Raw genomic sequence first — 16,958 nt, 5'->3', positions numbered from 1 at the left:
TTATTGCTCAGTTTCATCTGCTGTGGAATAAATATAAGCTTCATTGCATATTTATTCGTTTTTAAAAGTTAAGAGCTTTATTTTTAATTGGACTTTAGTTGCACTTTTGAACAACGGCACAATTCTTCATTCTCTCCCTTGCTGAAAGCAATATCACATTGATATTACCTCAAAAACATCTGCTTTGTGGCACATCTGTATCCTGGAGGCACAAACCAACAGCAGAACTGAGTTATGAAGAATTACATACTGTAAACAGAGAAACAGACAAAGACAGAGAGAGACGGGAAGAGACCGAATGAGAGACGGGACAGAAGAGTCACTGCTTTGTCATAGAGAGTCTTATAACAAAAAAGACGCACAGCCTGGTGACAGCAGTGATTCAGGCAGAATGCTGAGACTACTACAGCTGTGATAAAACGTAGCCTATGCTTATGCAAAGATACAGCAAAAGTTTCTTGCCTGTCTCAGAGTTTTAGATTTTGACTTGACATTTAAATGTATTATTTATTAAAACACCTTTCTGTACAAAGGATGCCACTGATTTTGCTTTATATATGTTTGTCCCTATATGCCCCCTTTACGCAAATCCCTATGGTTGTAAGGTTAGCTGTTCAATTTCTATTAAAAAAAAACTAAGCTCCTCACTAAGCCTCCCTCTCCGGTTGTGCACTGTTACTGAATTTTGTAAATGCTAAAAGTGGCAACCACTGCAGAGCACGTGATCCTTCTGTGACCTTCTGTGCAATTATTGTGCATGGTGTAATCAGATGACGGCAGCTGGAGAAGTTTCTCAGCTCCATGGAATATTTCATGAAGAGAATTCGCCAAGCCCTTCCCTCAGACATCCAGTTGTGTGTGTGTGTGTGTGTGTGCGTGTGTGGCCCTGTGTGGTCAACATGTTCATCTGTAAAACATCAAGAAACAGTTTGGCAAAAATGACGTCAAGGTAATGTCATTAAATTGCTTGTTTGTATCAAGATACAGCCCAGAACCTAAAACGAACATAATCCTTTATTGTTCCAACACTAATTCCTTTCATTTTAGATGCTGGAACAACCAAATGTTTGCCATTTGTGCTTGGAAAACTGATTTTCTGACAAATAAATCAACTTATTATAAATTTTGTAAAGATGTGGCACCTGTGCTCGGAAAAGTATTGGGAAAAGAAAAGAAAAGAAAAAGAAAACCAAAAAACAATTTCATTGGATTTGTAAATAACAGATCCGTAAATGTAAAAAGTCTGAGTAATGAACTGTTTGTGAACTTCCTGTCCTTTAAAAGAGGACAAATATGTGTCGGGAAATGAACACTTCATTGACAGGAAGGGAATAAAGGGAAATAAAGAGACGGGTTTGTTGGTTGCTAGGTGATGATACAGGCATTCTGTTGTCGCTGTGACGTGGGAGGGGCCTGTCAATGTGTGTGTGTGTGTGGCCTGTACCCAAGAGTGTTGAGGCACTAAAGTTGTTGTACAATGAATACATCATGAATATGCAACATAAAATAAGGTATGATGTGAGTTTTAAGACAACAAACTTACAGATAAACTACTTGAAATCTATGTATATGTATCTTAAAATCGTATAAATCATAAAAATGACTCTCGGACCTGTCTCTGAGGCCACCTGCGCTTCACTGAATTCATCACTTTCCTTTCTTCCTCCCTCCCTCCTCTCTCCAGATGAGTAACAAGCGTTCCAACAGTTTTCGGAGGGCCATTCTGCAGGGGAGCAGACAGCTCAAAGGCTGCAGTCTCAGAGATGAGGTCGGCCTGGGTCTCTCTCAGCGGCTGGTTCGACATGTCGCCTACGAGACGCTGCCCCGCGAGGTCGACCGCAAGTGGTACTTTGACAGCTACACCTACTGTCCCCCTCCATTGCTCATTCTGGCCATCACCATTGCTGAGGTGAGCTGTTATGGAATTAGATTTGTGTCAATGTTTTCAAGCAACACTTTTCACAACACTTTAGGAATTGAGCAAACACAAATGAACCCCAAAATCGAAATACACAAATTTCAAATAAAATATCGATTTAATCATTCAAAAATATTGTATTTTATTTGTTTGAAAATACACTTTTTGTTTGTCATTTGCTGCAACTCTTTTGCGGTTGCGCTCCCTGATGTGTCCATTGCGCCATGGTTTCTTAATTTACGATTCTGACCATGGAAGCTGTCTGCTGATTGGCTACTGAGTTTTGGCGCGACAGCTCAATGGACCGGAAGTAGTCAAGGGCTTTGAGTCGCTCTCCAACGGGGGGAAATCTTGGGGAATGAGTTCCAGATTGACAGCGACTCCAAGCCTGTGACTAATTCCGTACCTAAGATCTGATTCCGGACTATTGAGCTGTCGCTCCAAAACTCAGTAGCCTGATTAAGCCTATCAGCTCCACACAGCACTCTCTGTGTTTCTCAGTATGGCAGTGTTTATATCTCCGTGTCACCCTGTGACATTTCCACATTGCACAGAGAAATGATTCATTTTATGTCAAGGCAGACTTTTTTGCTCGTAAAAGTGAGACAGCTGCAGTTTGACAGATAAATACTTCTTGCCACACAGTCTGCTCGTGTGCTGCTGCTGCTGCTGTATACTTGAAAATGCTCCCTCAGTCAGGGTCTAGAGGCAGAATAATAACATCAACAACAAAAATCATTAAAAGTTACTCACTGGAGCTTTAACCTCAGAGAGTTTCAAATCAAATCAAACATATTTTGTTCTTTAACAGCTGCAGAATAATACACTGTATACCAGCAAAAACCTGCAATACACAGAATAAAAAACAGTAAATGAGTAAATTACTACACATGCCCTAAAGTAATCCCTCCTGAAACCACCCACTTCTGTGTCCGTCACTCTGTCCTTTCTCAGGTCGCCGTGTTCATGTACTACGGGTTCCAGCTGGACCGCTTTGTCCTGCAGGTGTCCAGCCCATCATTCCTAAAGAGCCCACTACCGTACCATCCCCAGCTACGGGCCCAGGCCTGGAGGTATCTCAGCTACAGTTTCATGCACACTGGGTGAGTTCTCACATCACCTATGTATTTATTAATTTTTTTAATTATCAGCATTGCACCCTGCTGCATTCTAAGAAAGGCAGTAAAGCTAAGTGCTTCCGTAACAAAGTCCGCTGCTCATGTTTGGATCAAGTGAAAATGCCTCACTTTACATGACATAAACAGGGGTAAAAAGTCCACAAAAGTGTGAAAGTGTGACACCACAGGGATGACTTATTGATTGGCAAAATATTAGAGGTACTATAAATCTGTGATGCCTCAGGTGGTTTGGGTTTGTGGCATTTGAACAGGGCTCTGCGGAGTTCATGTGATAAACACGCTACATTTGGACTATTAGCAATTAGATTTCAGTGAAACACAGTGAGCAAATGAATTTAATAAAAAGAGAGAGAAGGTAACGGGGATACAGAACACAGCATTTCTATGAGACGTCACAAAACAAATAAACAAATTGTGGGAGAATGTATCACATCATTATTATTGGATTATTGGTGTAATGCACATTTGCTCCCATGCTGCTGTCACATTTAGTTTACTAACTTGTTTGCTAAAAGAAAGTGCAAAAGATTGACGTGACAGATAACTTGATAAAAATGCATCCAGCCTCTCCTCCTCTTCTCTCCTCTATTTATTACCAGCTCAGACCAGGTTATCCAGGTTTAATTACCCTGCTGGGCAGTCGACTCAGGCAATAGAAAGGGCTAATAAAAAGGTAATTTAATTATGAGTTTCTGGGCAGAAGCATGAGCGAGGATGATAGTGGGTGGTGAAAAGATAAAACGTAGAGTAGAGGATGAATTGAGGGATGAAAGAAAGAGGAGCTAGGAGATGTTTAACATGCATTGATCGCACAGGAATATACTGAAATGATTACTGCCCTTAAAAGGAAGTGACTATAATAAAGACTGTGTGTCTGAATCCATATCTAACAAAGACATATGCCGTGTTCTGTGCAGCCATGTGTGCAGTACGCACATACTTACTTAGTTCTTGCCCAATTCATTGATTACTGCCATTGAAATTAGATGAGAATCTTTTTAAAAACATCAGCATGCTTCAATCATTATATCATGTTTCTAAATGCTTACGTTTGCCTCACTAATTGTATATAAACATGCTTCACCAGCTCTTGCCAACGCTGATTTCCTTTTAATCACAAATCACCACAATATACAGATTGCATACTTCATATGAGTGTGTGGAGTATGTTTTTCTTACATACATCCCTGGAGTGGTGTCACCAATCATACAGTGAAATTAAAACACCCTATTCATGTTGAATCTTAAGAAAAATAATCCTTTACTTTTTTTGTTTTTGTCCAAAAAAAATCCATATTCCTTGTGTGGGAGGCAAAGTGACCTAATGTGACAGTGTCTCTAAAATGGGATTCATAACGTCATCATGTATAATGTACTATATTGTTGTTCTTTGGTTTCATTTGGCGGTGAGGATAGTGAGAACACACCAGTGCCACAGTGAAATGACCTTGAACAAAAGTCACGTGCAGAAATAAAACCGACAACACTGTGTGCTCCTGATCCATTTTTCACCCGTGTACAATGTACTGTGCATGTATACAGCTCAACTCAAGCTCACATCATACAAACTGACACTGTCTTTTGAAAGGATTTCATGACTTACTGATGATTCTCTCCCCCTCTCCCTCTCTCACGCTCACATACACATGCACTCATATGCATGTCTACAAACCATATAATCCTGTCAACAGCTCAGCTGTCCTGATTCTTCACTAATAATCAACAGAGTAAACTGGTCCCACAACAATCCTCTGTAGCGCTTTACTCAAGCAGCATCTCTCTGTGTCTCTTCCTCTTGCTCTGTAACACAAACGCAGTGCATCTGCAGCACTTCAGGAAGATTAGCTTTGTGCACAATTAAAACCCTGGCTCTAAACACTTCTGCACATTTGTGTCTCTGTCATGAAAGCTTTGTTGAAAATGGTAAATGACTGTTGAACGTTGACGTCAACCACCTCATATAAACTTCAGTTTCCCTTATAGTGTTAAGCGGTTTGGTTGAATTAAACTGAACTAAAGTTAAAAGTGAAGTAAAAAAAACAAACAAGTGAGTGTTTTGTTGAGCGCCCTAGTGGAGCATGCTGGTGTCGTAAACAATCGGACTTCACATAGATCTGCCAGAGAGTGTTGACCATCACTCACAAACTCATTAGCAGCACAGGGAGAGATAGTTAGTGTTCTGTGGAGCGGAGCTGTCTTTGTGCATTTTAAACTATCCCTGTTGTCTATTTGATCACTGCAACATTCATTCATTCATTCGTTCATTTTTAGCCTTTATCCTCTTTCGGGTCGCAGGGGGAAGCGGGAGCCAATCCCAGCCGACATTGGGCTAAAGGTGGGGTTTAGTCAGTGTTGCCAGATGTGCGAGAACTATCGTATTTGTACGATCATTTCTCCCACTGTATGATGTACCATCAATAATTTAAAAAAAAATGTCAAATGTATGATAGTTTGGCCATTTCACTAAAAGCTTTGCAAACCTTGTTTGTGATTTAAGAGCAACTAACCAATCACCTTAATAAGCCTGTCAGTCAATCACCGCTTCAGCAAAATGGTAAAAACAGCATTTTGAGTTTGAGTTTTTGAGTTTTCAACTATTAAATAAGTTGTGCACTGAAATTATTCTTTAGTGTGGCTGGCATTATTTTCTTTGTTCTCTTCTCTTCGATAGTGTATGCGTTAACGGCATAGTTTTGCTATTAAATGTAGTATTCTGGCACTTTTGCAAGTTTGTGTACAATAATATTTGTCAAAATACGATCATTTTAAAGTCACCTTATGATAGTTCTGTATTTTCCATCTGGCAACACTGGGATCAGTTCACCAGTCCATCACAGGGCCAGCATGCAGAAACAAGCAGAACCAAGCATTTATTCACTGTAACATTCACACCATAGGTGAATTGAATTGTGATTAGGTTACTCTTACTCCCTGTCTTTTATTGTTATATCTTTCTCAGCAAATTAGAGATGAGATGACCACAGTAATTCAATGAAAAGTGATAGAAGTGAGTGGGAGACATTGATCAAGGCTAAGAGAGAATGTGATGGTGGCAAGAGAGACCAACCAGGTTATTCTAGCTTCTGTTCTCTTAGATTCTGCTGCGACACCCAAATGTGTCTGAGCTGCTGACTGAGATTTGGCTGTTAGACTTTGAGCCATGAAGGACATGCAGTGAGTGTATGTCTCTCTCTCTCTCTCTCTCTCTCTCTCTATATCTCTCTTTCTCTTTGCTTATATTTATATATTTATATTTTTGAAGTCAATTTTGATAATTTTGTTATATTTGTGTGCATTTGTGTGTGTGTGTTTACAGCATTGAGCACCTCAGCCTGAACATGGCCATGCTGCTGCTGGTTGGAGTCCCTCTAGAAATGGTCCATGGAGCACTAAGGATCGGGCTGGTCTATGTGTGTGGTGTGCTGGCAGGTAAGTCTCTCCCTCTCTCGCTCTTGCTCTCTCTCTCTCTCTCTGTCTTACACGCACACACAGTCAAAAACATGACACAGAGACATAACCTAACCACAATTCAAAGCTTAGCCTTTAACCAGTTCCTCAGAAATTAGGTTCTGTCTCATTATGACCAGGTTTCGGCCTCCATGGGGACCACAACAAAAAGTCAGTTTTACGCCAGAAAAGGTTTGCAAAAACCCTACCAACCTCGCTTCTCTTCATGTGTGTGAGCTTGTGGGCTGTTTTTTAGTTTTTCAGTCATTCGGCTGAGTATTGGTTTCTTTCCCCATAATGAAAAAGGAAAAAAAGAAGTGCAGAATATAAATCAATGGCACAATGATTTGATTTATAATTATGTAAAATTAATTATTGTAAAGCGTACGATAAGTATGTCATCTCGTGCCGTTTCCGTGTGTGTGTGTGTGTGTCTCTCTCTGGCTCACACATACAAACGCACAGACAGACAGAGAGAGAGAGAGAGAGAGAGAGAGAGAGAGAGAGAGAGAGAGAGAAAGTGGCAGGGGTCAATGACAAACACCCTGGGGATACCTGTGTTTGCCTATATCATTAACCTCTCTGTGAAATCAGGAGGAAACGCTCCATAAATCACACACACACACACACACACACACACACATGCGGTCTGCTGTTTTAATTAGATATCGACTGAGTGAAAGAAAGGAAATATTCTTTGGTTGTTATGGCGATGATGTCTGGGTTTATTGTTTTTCACTGTGATTGCTTCTATGGTAAACTGGAGTCAGTTTATACACAACGTAGCATCCACCTAAAACTGAATTGAGGAAATGAACATCCGACTTCTTTTTAAATTGACCAACAATTAAAATTGTCGACTCCATTCTGGCACATTTTTAACAGGTGGAAGGTTAAATAAATAAATAAATAAATAACTATCTATCTATCACATCCCAAACAACAATAAAACTTCAACACACAATGTTGCTGCTGGATTGAGCGATGAAACACAACAAGCTGCAATGAACAGAGAAGGGCTCAGCTGGCGCATACAGGGGGTCGAGGCAGAGTTCAGGGTCAAGTAATGACTCAGAGAGAGGTCAGTAACCCTCTAGCGCCCGGCAGACACTCTAATGGACACTTTAGATGCTTTAATGGAAACAATGGACCTGCGTCTAAACACAGCGGTACCCTCTTCTGGACAGCAGACGAAGATATAATAAAATAGGGCTCTCCCTGGTAAAAGAGCGAAAGACAGATTCTGAGGCAGACAAGTGCACAATAACAGGCTCAATAAACACATGGACAATAAAGTTAACAACACAGTGAGAGTCGGCATAATAGTTAGGCCAGAGAGTGGCACACACATAAAACGCAACATAAAGAAAAAATAGTTGATTTGTATTTTTTATTTTTTTTGGTTAGTGTTGATGTGCATTATAATATCCTCTAATGTCCCTATTTCTTTCCCTGATGCGCGGAAAAGTAGCAGTGATAAATAAAATGCCACAATATACTACAGGCCTCCTGGGGCCAGACTGTGTCCTTGTCAGTGTGTTTTTGTGCTAAACAAACATCCACACAGACACTAAAATAATGTCATTAAACCACGGTAATTACAGAGAAGGAGGTCACCCTGCTGCTGAGATACACTTCCTAAACCTAGTATCTACAGAGAGGGAGGTGTGTGTGTGTGTGTGTGCGTGTGTGTGTAGAGGAAGGAAGGAATTAATATCCAGTGCTTGGAAAAGGTGTAACCAAGGTAGGCAAAATGACTGTGCATGGGTTGCAATTAAGATTCATGGTTGATGGTTAATCTAAATATGACTATATGATTATATATACAATGCAAATTGTTGTAGTTGTCAATAATACATCATCCAATGTTTGACAAATTATTTATAAAAGAAAAGAAATTCACATGACTTTTCACTGCTCATATGTGTGTGTGTGTGTGTGTGTGTGTGTGTGTGTGTAGCTGCTTAGATGACTCTACACAACAGTATTTAGTGACCGAGTGAGTCAGACGCTGTTATTACGCCACTATACTACACTGTCATTACAGCTGACACACCTGGAAAAGTACATCATTTTTTTCAAAGCTCAATGTTAGTTAGCGTTAGTTTGTGCTTTCATGAATGTCTTTTCATTTACTTTTCATTTTACTTGCTCACTTGTTTTAAACATAGTTGGGGTTATCCATTAGAATTTTGAACAACTGCAGGGCAGCCTGAAGGCTATCCAATTAAAAACTCTGAATAAGTCCCAAATCAAGCAACTCTCATTCTGTGTCGATGCAGCAAGGTGGTGGCATTTGTTTTTATCAGCTAGCAGTGGTGAAACCAATTTTGTAAAGAAAAAGACTTTGGTAGAAGTTGAAGTCACTTTTTTAGAATATTATTTAAGGAATCTGATTTGATTTGGTAGTAACAAGTAACAAAGATAGTTAGAGCAAATGTAATGGAGTAAAAGTTGCTAGAAATATAAATAACAAAGTATTTTTATTTGTACGTTGTTACATTACTGGTTTACTGGTGATTTAATATCTATGAACTCCAGAGCCCTTTATGTCTGCTGTAATTATATATTGCTGTGTGCATACAAGGTAACACTGTATGTATGTTTTGGTCTGAGAGAGATTTAATGTAGCAGCAGGGAACTGAGCTAAATATGAGCTGACCATTATCCAAGCTTAGTCAGTTGCTATTGCAGCTCAGCAATTGGCAGTTTTTCCAGAAATCACACTGGCTTAAATATATGCATGTCACGTACAGTTCAGTGGGACTATTAATTTAGTTTATTTGTATTTTTTTTTATCTACTATCCATTCCTTGCCCCTGAATTACTGCAAGGATTTGGGATTATGTAAAATAATAGGAAATAAAGTTTCCAGCGATGAACTGTTTGCTTGTGTGTGAGCAGCTATAGGTTTAATTATAACATCTGCTTATTGACGATATCACAGATAGATTTGGGATAAAATATTTTTTGTCTTAAAAAACCAGTGAAACACGAAGCACACTTTTTAAATTCAACAAAATAATGTGGTCATTTTGGTGTAATATGCAAATGAGCACATGAGAGGAAGACAGAGAGAAAGAAAGACGATAAATAGATGAACACTGATGGGTAGTAGAGGACTGCCAACACTTCTGTGTGCTCTCCTATGTAGTGTGGACAGTGTCTTATTCTGTCAGTGCATCAATAATGTACACAGGTCAGCATCATGGAGTGAAGCGAAGGAAAAAGTATATGGAGAAAGTGGAGAGGGAATGAAGTATATACAGAGTGTGAGAGTTGACGAAGAAGAAACTGTGCGACAGAGAGAAAGCGAGAGTTTTGGTTAATTTAATCGTCCAAATAAAGATTTCTCTGTCTCCGTTTGAGTTCTGTGCTGTTTTCTTGTACAAAGACTGCAGTGGGGACAACTTTCCTCGAGTGTCTCTGAATGTCCCCCTATTTACACGTCCCAGTGCTTGCTTGCTTGATTGAATCTATTATGCATGTGATGAATTGGTGCCAAGGAACCACAGAGAGCAATGCTCCGTTTGTGGCAGCTGAGTTTGTGTGAATGCATTTGTTTTACATAAAATCACAGCATGTGCTGGTACAGCATGGGCAAGCCTCTATTCATGCAAACCTACTTTAATACGCCCACATTAAATAGTTTGCAGCAAAGGCGTTCTTATGCTATACACACACGCTCAGGATTATGTCATAACACACATACGCCATTGTAGAAAATGTGTACTCATTGTATCTGACACAAAACAACCAAGAGGCACACGCATTCTAAGACAGCATTTTCAAAGTGGAAGCACAGACATCACTTTACCCTCATTGAGACAAAAGGCAACAAGGTGTATGTACATCAAAAGTTATTTTCTGTTAATAATTTATTCTGTCAAGTGTCCATTTCATTCATTAAACATATGAAGTATTCAGTTTTATTATAAATAATTGAACATACAGTTGAATTTAAGGTTTCATATAAGGGGAGTGGAATCCAAATTCTTTGACATATTTGAACATTTAACAGAAAAAAAATAATGCAATAGTTACTTTCACAATACAGTCACATGTCCAACACTGCTCATGATTGGTTCTTTTAGCTTTAGATAATTTCACCTGATCCTCATTAGCCGATGTCATTTGCATAGTTAGCAATGGATGACAGATTGTGAATGATGAAATGAGCAGTAAAAACCCTGACCCTGATCCTGATCCTGACCCCGATCCTGACCCCGAGGTACATCTGTTGTGTAGATGTTCCAGCTCATTGGTCTGGCACCTCCTCTATTCACTGTCACCAGTCAGAGCATTGTTTTCAGCTGCAGGCAGGTTTTTAGGGATGAGAATCTTTGATACATTCACTGTACATGATTTACTCACTCACTAAACTGCAGACATAAGAGCTTGTGAAGATAGTGATGCGTTTTGTAGCTGAAGAGATATTTCCCTCAGGAACTGGCAGACGTCAACACAGATAACATGAGGCTGAACATTCAGGTGAACATCTCATAGTGCAAACCACCACCACTTCCCCACAATACATTCCCCTATCTCACAAGGTTAACAGTTCTAATGTTGAACCTAGACTCATAAGTAACAATGGAGAAAACCCAGTGAATTTCATCAAAATCAATTCTTTACTTCCTTAGTTATGCTTCTCACAAACAGATGGGCAGACAAATGATACTATATACATAACTTTGTGGAGATAATGAATGATTTGTAACTGTTTTCATACTCTTGTTTTTGGTTTAAACTGTAAAAAAATATTTAAAGGTGTGGATAACGTGAACACCTAATTGAGATGAACGTCACAGAGCATTTTTTGTGATGATATTTTATGTATATAAACCCAAAATCAGGTTTACTCATGTGTGATCTGTCTTCTTACTACAGGGTCTTTAGCTGTGTCTGTCACAGATATGACGGCTCCAGTGGTCGGGTCGTCAGGGGGAGTGTACGCCCTGGTCTCAGCGCACTTGGCTAATGTTGTAATGGTAAGTTTTTGTGTCTTTGTTTGTTTGGGCACGTCTGTGTACATAATTGTGTCTTTCTATGTTTCTGTGTTTCTAATATTGTGAAGACATTTTGGGTATTCAGTTCTTCAGGAGCCTTATTTCAGAATCAAAATCAGAATAATAAAGTATTTTGATTTCACCATGTGGACCTGCCAGAACATGACAGTTATTCCAAATCAATATTTTCTTTGGAAAAAGATGATGACACTGCCTGGCTTACAATGAAATAACTGCTAAATACGACAAATTAAAAAAGTTATTGCTTTAACATGAGAAAACATTACTATCTCAGTAGCTTAACCACAGAGTTTCATGTGAATAATAAGCAGGGTGCAAGGGTACACCTCACCACGAACTTATGAGTTTAACTCACATTTTGCGGCATACCAGTATATTCTAAAGCTTTATATCAGGGTCCATAAACACTCAAATGTTTGTTTATAATTTCTTTGCAAGTGACGTCCTTTGAAAATCAGTACAGGTGAGAGGAATACAAGAAAATCATTTCGAAGCTGACACTAGTGGCAGAAGCAGCCACATGTAGCTTTTAACTGTTGCACCATACTCACCTGAACTGGCACCGTCTGACTTCTTAAACTGATTCCTAAACTGAAATCTGCGATGATGTTGTTGAGAACCTTTTGAAGTTCTACGCGTGACCTTATTCTGCAGCTTGAACATCGGTGGACCATGTGCGTTGACTTTAAAGGAAAAATATTGCGAGAATAATCTTTCTCATGTAAGGTTTTCTGGTTGAGACCTTTTTGAAGTGCTTTCGTCTAATTTAGGATGACCTGTGTGTGCATGCGTGCATGTACGTGTGCGTGATTATCACATCACTCAGCTGTCCTGTCAGTGCAGAGCATTTCCATGACATCAAAGAAGTTCTGTTTTGGGGTATAGCAGGTGCGTCTCTATCTACAGATACCATACATTCCTAGCCATCACCACTGGTTTTTCCTTCCCTCCCAAAGATCTGAAAAGCATGTGAGCGTGCGCCCATGTTTATGTGACAGCATGACAGGAAATCCCATCACACTGCTCTCCTTTGACGTGTGTGCTTGCTCTGTTTGTTCTTCCTCTGTGGGTCGTCATCATCATACACACACACACACGTTTGGCAAACAGCACTCAAGGTGAACTTCTATTATGTGCTATTGTGTACTCAGATCCTCCATAACCTTTGTGGGATCAAGATGGAGGAGTTTGTCCTCCCCTCCCTCTACACCTGGAATCATATTGTTTAACCCAGCAATAAACTAAGGGTGGGAGTGTTTCTGGGGCTTTCAAAATTGATGTGACGTGGTGAGAGGGCGAGATCTCATGTCATGCCATGTGTATCTAAGGTGGACTTGACCTTCTAGCACAGGTTGTTCCGTCTTAAATCATCAGAACATTAAAATGTCCTCATAAATTCTCCATCTTTTCTCTCTCTGTTTGTAGAACTGGTCGGGTATGAAGTGTCAGTTTAAATTATTCCGGATGGCAATGGCTCTGGTGTGCAGTAAGTCTGACTTTTGTGATATTTGATCTATGTTTTCATCATTAAAAAGAAAAATGTGGAATATTAGGCATCCTTTTTCAAAAAAGTGTACCTCTTTATTTTAGCATTTTGCTCCAAAGGCAAAATTAACTCATAGTTTGACCATAGTGGGTTACTGAACTAAGCACTTTTATCTAGTGGGAACTTTTTGTCTTCTTTTTTATCTCAACCACAAGACCCATGTTTACCCAAGTTATTCAGAGAAGACACAGAAGTGAGCCCAAAATCACATCGAGTTTGAATTGATAAATATAAATACTATATTCAAATCAATGCAAAACTCATAGCAAGTGATAATTCTAGAGTTAGTATTTAAAGTTAATCCAAGTTATCTTAAACAGCTGTAATCGGTCTGCCTATAAATCGACTATTTCAATATGCTCACCGCCTACTAATATTTGTTTTTCTCTCTCCTCTTAACTCACAGTGAGTGTAGAGTTCGGTCGAGCAGTGTGGTTGCGGTTCTACCCTCCGGCCTTTCCTCCATGCCCCAACCCCAGCTTTGTAGCTCACCTGGGTGGGGTGGTGGTCGGCCTCACATTAGGTGTGGTGGTCCTGCAGAACTATGAGCAACGACTCCAGGAACAGTCCCTGTTTTGGATCTTTTTCTCTGTCTACACCTTGTTTGTGCTTTGTGCCGTTTTTTGGAACGTTTTTGCCTACAGCTTGCTGGACGTGCGACTGCCCCCGCCACCATGAGTTGTCTATAAGAGGCAGACAAGACACTGTATCCTCTTTAACCCTCCATTAGTAGTTTTGACCACTTGGCTGGATGAGTTACCTCACCCTTCATATTACAAGCTACATCGCCAGGTGATCAGAGTTGTCTAAGAGCCACCTTACTTCTGCATCCAGTGCCCTGATCTGATATGCAGAAAGCTTCTCCCCATTCAGCATTCAGGTTAGCCTCCATCTGCTCTTTGTCTTTGTGTCTGTCGGGAGGCTTGGCTCGATATAATCAGCCAGTGGGTCTTTTTGTTGACAACACTGTGATGACAAATGAGACGTCTTAGATCGTACACAGGAACAAGCAGGAGCAACTCTGTCTTCACGGCGTAACTTACTCTGCCTCTCCATCCTCAATCCAACAGTGCCTACTAATGGAGACTTCAGCATGATAAACGTATGTATCAACATGTGGAGGGTGACAGCAACAAAATATGTTCCTGGAAATCCTGTTGTTTACCTGTGCCCTCTTAAGGAAGAATAAGGTCATAGAATTTAGGCTCAGTTAGGGTTTTGTAACCATTACAAGTAGCTAATGAGCCATAAATGAGATACAAAACTGATGAGTAAAGCCCTCCTTATATTTCACAGAATGAAGAAGATTTTGGGAAAAAAAAACCTTTTTGAAAATAAGTATGAATTTACCTTTGATGGAAAGTGTAGCTTGCAATTCAGTGTTGCCTTCAGCATCTGGCACTGTCTTTTTTGATTATTTTTTTTTTTTTCGTGTGTGTGTGTGTGTTCAAGGAGTGTGACAATTCTAACATTGTTTGTACAGATTAAAAAAAATGAAGCAGAAGTGCCATTTATACTTTAAGCTTTCAAAAATGATGCCAAATTATTGCTACAAGCACCAGGGGATGAGCACACCCCTTTGACAAGTGTTAATTTTGTGTCAGCAAAACTTATATATATAAAAAAAATGTGCCCGAAAGATTCAGTTAAACAAAGCAGAAATGTCTTATGAGCTCTAAAAAGCGGTTTTTGGAAAGCTAAGTATTGCAGTTAAAGTATGATAATGTTGTTGTCCCCTCTGGACATTTACACTAATGTTAATTGTGGTTGAAAAGTGTAGAGAAGAGACAGATGTTTATTTACTGATCGGTAATGTGGTGAAATTAAGAAAAATGTGATTTAAAAAAAAAAAAAAAAAAAAACATTCACCAGTGGTGGGCAGCTGGACCTCTTTGAATAAACCATGTTTTTTTTTTTGCTGTTACCAAAACATAGAAGAGCACACATGCCTAACCTCGACTACATCCGGGCTGGGGTCCTTTCACTCTCAGTTCAGGAGTCAAATCAATGCTCTCTCATTAGTTCCTGTCACAACCTAAATTGTTAATTGATTGAATTGGGGTAGAAAGCGATCACAGCCCTGAGTCTCAAACTAAACTGTACTGTTAACCTCATGCAACACTGATACCTGCTTAGCATTATTATAATGTGATTAAATAGAGATGAATTATTTTAACATGAATTCACTGATTTTATTTTTACTTGGTGATGTTGTTTGTGTTGTAGAAATTGTTTGGTTGGTCCGTCTTGTGACATGTTAGCTATATCCTATGTGTATTCTATTTAAAAACAAACGGTTCTAAAGATGGTCTGGGATTGTATATAACAAGGGCTATGGTACAAAAGTGAGTGATGGGTAAATCACTGACAATATTTTAACCTTGTGCATATTTTGTAGATTTGATATGTACATACTGAAGAACATTAAACAGTTTTATACAGAAACTAAATGTGATTATTATTTCCACATACAGAACCAGCTGTAACATGTAGATTTTCCTATTATTTTTGGCTTAAACATGCTATAGCTGCAACCTGCAAATAACACTAATGGTGACCTTACCTCAGGTCACATACATGCATAAATGTGCTTTTTATTCAATATTCATAACAGGAATTACCCTCTACTGTACAAAGAAATGTTGCTAAACTAAGCAGGTCTACGGCCTCAAAACCATAATTCTTGTTCTAAATCCAGTGTGTAAAGTGAGCTCAGGGCCTGAGAATGAATGGACAGCCAGGTTTAAGAGTCTTTGTGGGGAAAAAAAGAGCACATGTCAAAGTGATCAATGAGAATGCGTGAGCATACCAGAATCAGCCATAATTCATTTAGAGAAGAGACTCCTCACGCTGCCACCGAGTGTCTCCTCTGTCAAGCTGTTGAAACCATATGGAGAGGAGAGGTTTTAAAGGCGTACAATGAAAAATTCATTAGGTAGCCAAGGAAAGCCGCCTCACTTGTGTTTCCTTTTTCATAAATCTCCAATATTGGAGGTAATCATTCATCTTGGTGAGAAACGGAGGACATGAGAAGCTGCCAGGGAAAAAAGTGAATGTCTGGAAAAAGCCTGAATGCATTTGTGGTGTCTCTGCATTTATCCTGCCAGTTGATAGCAGTACTTGGTTGTGCATTTAACATTTTTAAAAAAACATCTGTAGCGAGATTAAGACTGTGATCAAAACTGATTACAAATGATTCCTGATTCTTGATACATAATGCTTTTTTATACAGTGGAAGAATATTGTTATTATTATTGTTATTATTATCATTATTGTTGTTATTATTATTATTATATAAAACACTGCAACTTATTTGTTGAGTTGTATTTTATCTGGGTCAGAAAAATCTTGTGTGTCAATGTAAAAAGTACAATGATTGCCTCTGGATTTTAAGTGCTCGGAAATTACAGGCTGGAAGCCAAGATAGGGGAATGATTTCTATTTCTGAAACATTGTCTCCATCCAGTGGACAAGTACAGTGGTGTGAGAGGCTGCCGCTACAAAACTTAGTGCCCATCTGACCACACAGATGCATTATTAGATTTATTGTCTCTCTATTAACAATACCCAATATATGGTGGGATTATTTGGTGAATGTAACATATCAAATATAATACAAGAAAATACTAACTATTTGAGTATATACAAATGTTTTAAAGGCAATATGAGATCTAAAATAAAAGTGATGCACAATCCATACATAGTCAGAGTCAATAAATTGTGACAATTCAAATCCAAATGTTTTACATATGCCTTCCCCACAAAAACACAGCTAACCTGTGCCTTATGCTGAGGCGTTTAAAGCCTATTAGTAAAATAATTTGATTAATAATCGACATTTTTTGAATTTGAAGTGAATGGTAATATAATATTATGTC

General features: G+C 39.1%; 1 protein-coding gene across 4 annotated transcripts in view; it reads left to right on the top strand.

Annotated features, from left to right (window-relative positions):
- Positions 1-16,283, top strand: part of rhbdl3 (rhomboid, veinlet-like 3 (Drosophila)) — a 49,757-nt gene extending 33,474 nt beyond the window's left edge. For 2 of the 4 annotated variants that reach the window (XM_058641261.1, XM_058641260.1), the window contains 6 exons: positions 1,685-1,909; positions 2,873-3,021; positions 6,374-6,486; positions 11,395-11,495; positions 12,960-13,020; positions 13,487-16,283. In XM_058641261.1, the coding sequence (XP_058497244.1) occupies positions 1,685-1,909; positions 2,873-3,021; positions 6,374-6,486; positions 11,395-11,495; positions 12,960-13,020; positions 13,487-13,758 (921 nt within the window). In that variant the 3' untranslated portion in view covers positions 13,759-16,283. The remainder of the gene's footprint in view (positions 1-1,684; positions 1,910-2,872; positions 3,022-6,373; positions 6,487-11,394; positions 11,496-12,959; positions 13,021-13,486) is intronic. The other 2 variants (XM_058641258.1, XM_058641259.1) reach the window with 1 other exon arrangement.
- The last annotated feature ends 675 nt before the right edge of the window (positions 16,284-16,958 follow it).

This window comes from Solea solea, chromosome 10 (genome assembly GCF_958295425.1).
Source record: "Solea solea chromosome 10, fSolSol10.1, whole genome shotgun sequence".
Taxonomy (NCBI): domain Eukaryota; kingdom Metazoa; phylum Chordata; class Actinopteri; order Pleuronectiformes; family Soleidae; genus Solea; species Solea solea.
This window is presented reverse-complemented; position numbering and strand designations above follow the sequence as displayed.